Source organism: Medicago sativa, chromosome 3 (genome assembly GCF_051527215.1).
Source record: "Medicago sativa cultivar Bolivia chromosome 3, Bolivia_mono, whole genome shotgun sequence".
Taxonomy (NCBI): Eukaryota; Viridiplantae; Streptophyta; class Magnoliopsida; order Fabales; family Fabaceae; genus Medicago; species Medicago sativa.
The window spans coordinates 2946054-2954105 of record NC_140751.1 but is presented as its reverse complement, the minus strand read 5'-3'; the positions used below and the strand labels follow the sequence as shown (position 1 = coordinate 2954105).

Below are 8052 nucleotides of genomic sequence, written 5' to 3'. Positions count from 1 at the left end.
GTGATGTTAATCATGTTATTGTATCTGATGTATTCTATCAATTTGAATGAATGAATATCATTTTGCTTTTATAAACAAATTGAAACAACTTGATCAATCTCTTTTATTTGACGTAAAATGACGTGGGTATGGATTTAAAATGGGGAATGATTACAATTTTTGATTCAGGAAAGTAACATTTGGTCTACAAACTTGGTCAAGAAGCGAGCAAAACAAATTAAAATGTGTTTAGTTGATGTAGGAGGGTTTTCTTAGTATTTTATTATTTCGGCCCAATTTATTTCATTTATGTTTTATTTTCTATTTTGGATTTTTGGCCCATTAGAGTTTTATTATTTCCCTATTTAAGCATAGCAGTTGTAGCCTAAGAGGTAATTTTTATTTATTCAATAATATTTTAGAGTTTTTCAATTTCTGGTGGATTCCAGAACCCTATTTTCACAAGTTTGTCGCTTGTAAACTTGTTTCTTTTCAATCTTGGTTTAGCGCTTGCTAATCCTTGCTTGCGTTCTCTGTTAGTTGGTATCATAGCAGGTTTCTCCTGTTCTTTTACTAACGTTATTAGCCATGAGAGATCAATTGATAACGAGGGCAGAATTTGACGGCATAACCGTGACTCTTACCACGACCATCAATGGTTTGACTGCAACATTGGTAAAGTTAACAACACAGATGAATAGAAACGCCAACGACAACAATAATAAAAGCAACAACTTGAAGAAAAAAAAACATAACAGAGGATGTGGACCAATTAGGGTTCCACATAGTGGAAACAATCGAATTATTGAGGATTCGAGTTCTTCAAAGGTGGAGAAAACTGATGCAATTGCAGAAAACGTTGCTAGGAATATATGGTGTTAGTAAACATTATTTACTAGATCCGGAAGCTGGTGAACTTTCTTCATGTGTTGTTCTGGGAGAAACTCAAGTGATTTCAGAAACAAAAATTGCATTTAAAAAAGTTGGAGTGGACGTGGAGTCTTTGGAGGAGCTTGCGAATGGTAAAGTTGATGGCATGAAAAGAAGTAATTGATCAGTGCATTTTTGCACATATTTTATAACATTGCATTTTGATATTTTAAGAGTTTTTTTTTATGCATAACATTATAATTTTAGCATGTTTTCATGTTTTGGGTCTAATTTGAGCGTTAATATAATTTGTGGATTAATTTCTGTTTTTAATGTGTTTTGACTCCTGTTCACTGTGCAGGCCATAACATTGGCTGTGGTTATCTGTTTGAGGCGTACAAATAGGCGTTGGAAAGCTAAGGAAAATAACTACAACTCTCATGTTGAGCACGAAGCCCAATTTGGACGTCCTCCTGATCAAAAATGCCTTTCTCTGAAGAAGTTGTGCTGACTACGAATTTGGGTCAAATGTTTTTACGGTAAATGGGTCGATTATCCGTCTTTTGGCCCAACTATTGTTGTAGCTCGTTTTCAAACTTTAGGTTAATGTTTATACCTATAAATAAGGCTGAAAACAGCAGAAACATTGTCTTTTATTCATTCAGCTGTACTATCAAACCTTGGTGCAAACCTATTGTGATGGAAGCCTAAACCCTAAATTGATCCATTGGTGTAAAGGTGCTCCGTTTATGAATTCTTGAGGTTTGGATTCTAATGCTAATTTCGTTTACATGTCAATTCCTTTCTGTATCAATTTCATGTTTCTTTAATTCGATTTGATGCTTACTCAATTTCGATTCTATTGATGCAAATTCGATTCTATTGATGCTTACTCAATTTGTTCCGGTTTTGCACCATTGAGATTATTTGAGTTGTTTTATCGCTTGTATAAATCAGTTTGAATAGAAATTGATATAGGTTATGGTGCTTAGCATATAAGATTGATTGAATTTTGTTATGATATTAATTGTGTTCTATGTGACGCTTGTTCACTCTCATGGTTAGTTGAACACATTATGATGCTTAATCGAATGGAATTTGTATAAAACTAATTATCGCTTGTTTAGTTAGTTTTATAATCTATCAGGCCTTTGACATGTGAATGAATCTTTATCAAGAACCCGTGATAGAATGAATAAATGTAGTATGCCTAAAACCAATGGATTGATTGCTTTTTATTAACTAAATTTCTCTTAATTTGCAAACTATTCCGTGAAGTAAACAAAAACCCCAATTTATATTTTTGAATTCGTAGCTGCTGTTCCTGTTATTGGCAATTGTTAAATCAGAAATCTTCGAGAGACGACCAAGGTTAACTACCTTGTACTACTTGTTTTAAAATACTTATTTTTGATCGTGCACGACAGCGATCAGTAACCATGTACTTTTAGCAAAAAATTACCATATGGTGCTACAAAAAATGAAGATTTCTGCTCTCCCCTTGTACTTTTCGCTCCCACCCAGCCAAACTGGCCAAAATACCCCTGTGTTAGTTAACTAACGCCGCGCAACTTAACTCATGATGGAATTAACACTTGCATGAGTTGACTCACGCTGGAATTAACACTTGCATGAGTTAACTCATGCTTACAATAGAATTTCTGCATAAATATTTTTCCATTTGAATTCACGCAGCGATTGCTAATTCCAGATTCCAGTTTCTTATTGTTATCCTTTTATTCCAATTTAGTTGCTTCCCCTTAATTCATGTATGCCCTGATTGTTGCGCTTTTCACTTCAATCCCAATTTTTTTTTTGAAGGAAAGAAACTTATATCATTTCATTACTTAAAATGTGTTCAATACAATCTGGTATTTCTACCAAAATTTGGAAACTAGCTGAGGATGTGGCCACCTTAGCTAATCTATGGGCAGCCTCATTTGCTTGTCTCCTCACAAACTCGACACTAGAGTTGACATAGTATTGTTCAAAGATAGTTTTACAATTATGAATAATCATCCCAAATTCTGTAACATCCTGATGTGCAGATGAAAAACTATCCACCACTTTTTTAGCATCAAGCTCAAAATCGATAGGTCCTAATTGTAGGTGATGAACCCATTCTAAAGCTGATAATAGTCCAAGAGCTTCGCCAACGTGTACCTCACAGACTGGAGTAAACCATTCAGTTATTGCCAAAACAAAAGTGCCTGTATCATCCCTTATACAAACTCCTATTCCCACTCTATTAGAAAGTTGGGAGAAAGAAGCATCAATATTGCACTTAAATCTTCCTTCAGCTGGTTTGATCCATTTCACAGTTCCTTCTTGTCGTAGATGTGCACAAGATGTATTACAAATCCTACGTGCATCTTGCCAATCATGAAGCATAACTTTTGCTCTCTCGACAACATAAACTGGAGCATCAATTACCTCATTCCACACTCTGTTGTTTCTTTGTTTCCATATACTCCACAACACACAACAAAATAAATCTGCATCATCCTTAGATAAATCCTGTAATGCTTTGAAGATAATATTCTTGCTATCCAGATCTTGTTGTAGCAAAATAGAAATAGATGAAAAGAAAGGAAGCATACTCCAAACATTTAAGCTACTTGGACATTGAAAAAATAAATGAAGTGTATCCTCATTGCTCACCGTACACAGTGTACAATTCATAGGGCATGTGACTCCTTTATCTTTTAGGCGTACACGAGTTGGTAAGGAATTCCTACAAATTCGCCAAATAATTTTTTTTACCTTTGGAGGAATCTTGAGCTTCCAAATTAGATTCCAAGAGCCTTGTACCTTGAAATGGGATGTATCAAGTAATTCTTGCACACAAAAACGGTATGCACTACGAACAGAGTATTCGCCATGATTTTTTCCAGATGAGTCGATCTTCCGTCACTGATTGTCATACCCTAATTTTGGACCTAAAAATACTTGCTCAAAATGTTTTTTCATCTTTGATATGTGTCTATTACTCTTGGGAGATTGCCAATTTGATATTGTTTTACCCTGATTTTTTACCATGCTTTATCTGCATATTTTACTGTCTTTGTTTTATTTTCAATTGTGACTTTGTCTATGTTTTCTTGCATTTCAAGCCATCCAAAAGGGCTTTCTTGCATTCCAAGTCATTTGAAGTTGTCTTTGATCAATTGCATATTTCTCTGCATTTTATTTAAACTTTATCTGCAAAAATCATGGAAAAGGGCATTTTAGTCATTTCCTGTATTAAAACCCATTTTAGTCCTTGGAACTTGTCTCTGGGTCTTTTCCTGCAGATGAGTCATTTCCTGTATTAAAACCCATTTTTGTATAAATCCTTGCTTTAATTCCATGTTAAAATCCATTTCAAAAATTGCATTTGAGTCATTCTGAGTCAGTTTAGTCCCTAGGGGCATTTTGGTCTTTTCACATGAAATTTTGACAGATTGAGGTTACTTTAAAGTACCTCATTTTGTAGTTGGTTCATTTTAGTCCTTTTGTTGATTTTATTTTTGTTTCACTTTACGTTATTTTCAAATTACCAATTTTAACAAATTTTATTATTATTTGCATTTTAGTCCCTATTTTCTGTTATTTTCATTTTAGTCCTCCAAGTTGTTAAAATTTGCATTTTGGTCCTCTTTGTCCATTTTTGTATTTTGTCCTTTAATTTCAAAATTGCAGAACAGTCCTTAGGGTTCCAGTTTTTGTTTTTAGTCTTTGTTTTTCAAAATTGCAGTTTGGTCCTTCAATTTCCAGAAATTGCAAAAGGGTCTTCAAGTGTTAAAACTCAACAAAGCCGAGCTCAAAGTTCAAATCCAGGTGGCAGAATGGCGTTGGCTTACAAGTACAAGTGTCAGCCTATAAAAGGCCTAATGATTACAGGTCCCATTCAGAATTCAACAACTCAGCAAAAATAAATCATTCACGCCACCTCATAAACAAAGTCAGAGTTTCTCTCTCTTGGCAGTTAGATCAAAAATTCAGAAAAGCTCAAGAACACGAAGAACACATTGAAACCCTAACTTTTCCAGAAGCAAAATTGAACCAAATTGAAGTTATTTCTTCACCATTCTCAGTGATTCAAAGATGAATCTTCATCATTGAACGGTGCTCCTCTGCAATTCAAGCACAAATTCTCCACCGGAGGTGTGAATTCGTACGATCACAGAGAGTTTGAGAGAGAAGAAGAGGGATCGAAGCCAGAATTGAACCAGTGAAGAAGAAGAAGAGAAGAACACCGATTTATTTTCGGTTCAAACTTACCAGAAGCTTTTACGGATCTTTTGTTCGAATCTCCAATTCAAAATTCAGGTAATCACAAAAAATCTTCTCATTTTCATCGCAAAGGCTCAACGAAGGTTCATAGGAACAGATAAACGGTGAATCAAGGTAGATAAACAATCAAAAAACTTTGCAAAAAATGAAAACCGAACCCTAAAACGTAGATCTACGAAGATTCACCGTTTATTTGCAAAATCTAAGTTCATATTCGTAATCAGTGTGAAAAATAGGTTAGATTAGGGTTTCGTTTCAAGAAGCTTTGAAAAGATTCGAAAACGTTGAAACAGAAAGGTTCAAGTATAGATCTTCTCCTATCTAAGCTTCGTTTCAAAAAACTAGTTTCAGAACCATAAAGAGGAGACAAAGACGAACACAACGATGTAATTTTTTTTCAGAAAACGTTCAGGTACGGTGGCGCCACCGGCGGACCACCGTACCTCCGCTGTTGTGTTCGTCGGAGAAGAAGAGAGAGGTGAGAGCTTCTCTCACTAGGAGAGGAGTTAGAAAGAGAAGTGAACGAAGGAAATGAATTGAACCGGTAGGCTTAGGGTTTTATAGACACCTGAACCGGTCTGGTTCAGCTTTGGTTCACCTTCCCCTCATCCTCCACCGATAGATCTAGGTTTTGATCCGTATGGATCAATCCAACGCTCCAGAACCTCCCTGGTGGTCCAGAACCCATATGTGTGTGGGCTTGGGCCTAAGTTTGCTGATTAATTTCGTTTTGATCTTTTTCTTGCTATTTTGACACTGTATATTGTTGTTTACACCACTGTTTCACCTAAAAATCTTGTAAAAATTCCTAAAAAAATTTCCTATGTGCTTTTGATGTGTTTCTTGATATTTTTGTGAATGTTTTACATGTTAAAAATTGAAGAAAAATATATGTGATGTCTCTTGTGATTTGTTTGCTTTCTTTGTTAAATTTTTGCAAATTCTTGCTATGTTTTGCTATGATATCTTGTCGATTTGAAATTGATACTTGATATGCGATCTTGTGATATGTTTGCCTCTGATTTGTGTCTTTTTTACTGTTTGTGAATGCAATTTGTTAATACCTTGTCTTACAAGTTATGTGAATACTTTAGTATGTGAATAAAGTGTAAAATGTGTCTATGAATGTATCATAATTCTTGGCTTGATACTTTCTCCTAATTCTCATGATTATGATTGAAATAAAACCTTTGAAAAATTGTCATGATGTGAGGATTAGAGGTCATGTATTTGCTTTGTTTTTGTGATGCATTCTTAGATGTATTTTGCTTCTTTTTGTTAAAGTTTTGATGCTTTCTTTTTGTTGTTAATTTTGTCATTTTGTTATGCCATTTTTACTTGCCTATACCTCTATTTCCGTATGCCTTATATTACTGACATTTTCATCATGTTTCATACATTCCATGAGCATCTCATCCTCCATCTTATATTCTTAGCTTTTATTTCTTGCACTTTAAATTTTGCCAAGACTTAGCATGTAAAGATTTAAGGATTTTGTAATTTTCTTTATGCTTTTAATTTCTTGCAAGACCATAGCATGTAAACTAGGACCAATGTAAAAGGACAATGGACTCTAAAGATGTACACCGACATTCACCGATACATGCACACACATCACATGTATGCTTTAGATGTATGCTTAGGGAATGTATGTTTTAGATGTATGCTTAGGAATCTCGATACTTAGAAAAATTCTCTTTTCCAAAAAATATGAACAACTTCACTCAAATAATTTTCCAAAGAAACCTTGGGATCAAAATCCCATTGAATTTTCCCTTTATTTTCTTAAACAAAAAACCTTAATGAACTTTAATCATACTTAGACTTTTTTTTGCAAAGTAACTAATCACACCTCACATTTTCCAAATCTTATGCCCTTGAGGCCTCTCTCTCTTATTCTTCAAAATTCCATTTTCAAAATTAAAATCAACCAACAAAAACAAAAACTTTTTTTGGAAGAGAACTACATGGATTTTGATCTCTTAAAAGGGTATGTAGGCAAGAAGTCAAAACTTCTCCAATTCCAATAAAACAAAAATTCAAACACCTTCTTCTCCCTCCAATTCTTAACCTAGCAAACCCTTAGGTGTAAATAACATTTTCAAATAGCATTTAAAAATAAAGCGCGCGCGTAGAAAGTAAAGACGGTTCCTATAGGATACTATAGTCGTTATGGGTGCCTAACACCTTCCCATGACGAAAACAACTCCCAGACCTCGATTCTCAAGGGTTTTTCTTATTTTTCCCTTCCCAAGAAAAAATGAGATATCAAAGGTTAAAAAGGTTCAAACTTAATCAATGTTTGACACCCGAAAAACCAAGATAAAACACTGATGGGTAGAGCGGTGTCTTCACTATATGTTCAACCACCTGGTGATCAAAAATTGACTGCAGGAAAGGTAAATTCCATTCCTTGCGGTCATGTAGCATGCAATCTGAGACTCTTAGATCAGCTAGAGGGAAATCTCCATCAGCATGTGGGATAAGTGTAATATCATTTGCAATCCACTTGTTATACCAAACTGAGATATCATCACCATCGCCTATCCACCATCTGCTTCCAGCTTTGAGAATAAATTTAGAGTTACATATGCTTCGCCATACAAAGCTAGGCTTATGTCCTAAAGTCGACTCAAAGAAATTGCACCTAGGATAATATCTTGCCTTGTAAAGTCTAGCTACCAAAGAATCAGGATTTGTCATAATTCTCCAGCCCTGTTTTCCTAACATAGCTAGATTAAAGGTAGGTAGATTTTTGAAACTCATACCTCCATCATTCTTGTGCATAGACAATTTATCCCAAGAAATCCAGTTAATACCTCTACTTTGACCTCCCGAATGGCCCCACCAAAAGGAATTCATCATTCTTTCAATTTCATCACAAAGAGAGACAGGGAGAGTGAATTTGCATTTTCACTTCAATCCCAA

At 34.8% G+C, this 8052-nt stretch overlaps 1 protein-coding gene across 1 annotated transcript; it reads right to left on the bottom strand.

Moving 5' to 3' along the window:
• Positions 1 to 575: 575 nt before the first annotated feature.
• Positions 576 to 7827, bottom strand: LOC146934921 (uncharacterized). Its single transcript, XM_085757511.1, has 3 exons — positions 7443 to 7827; positions 2715 to 3404; positions 576 to 643 (listed from the first exon to the last, which is right to left on the bottom strand). Exons 1-3 carry the CDS (start codon positions 7825 to 7827, stop codon positions 576 to 578), a joined length of 1143 nt encoding a protein of 380 aa, XP_085613637.1.
• Positions 7828 to 8052: the final 225 nt, after the last annotated feature.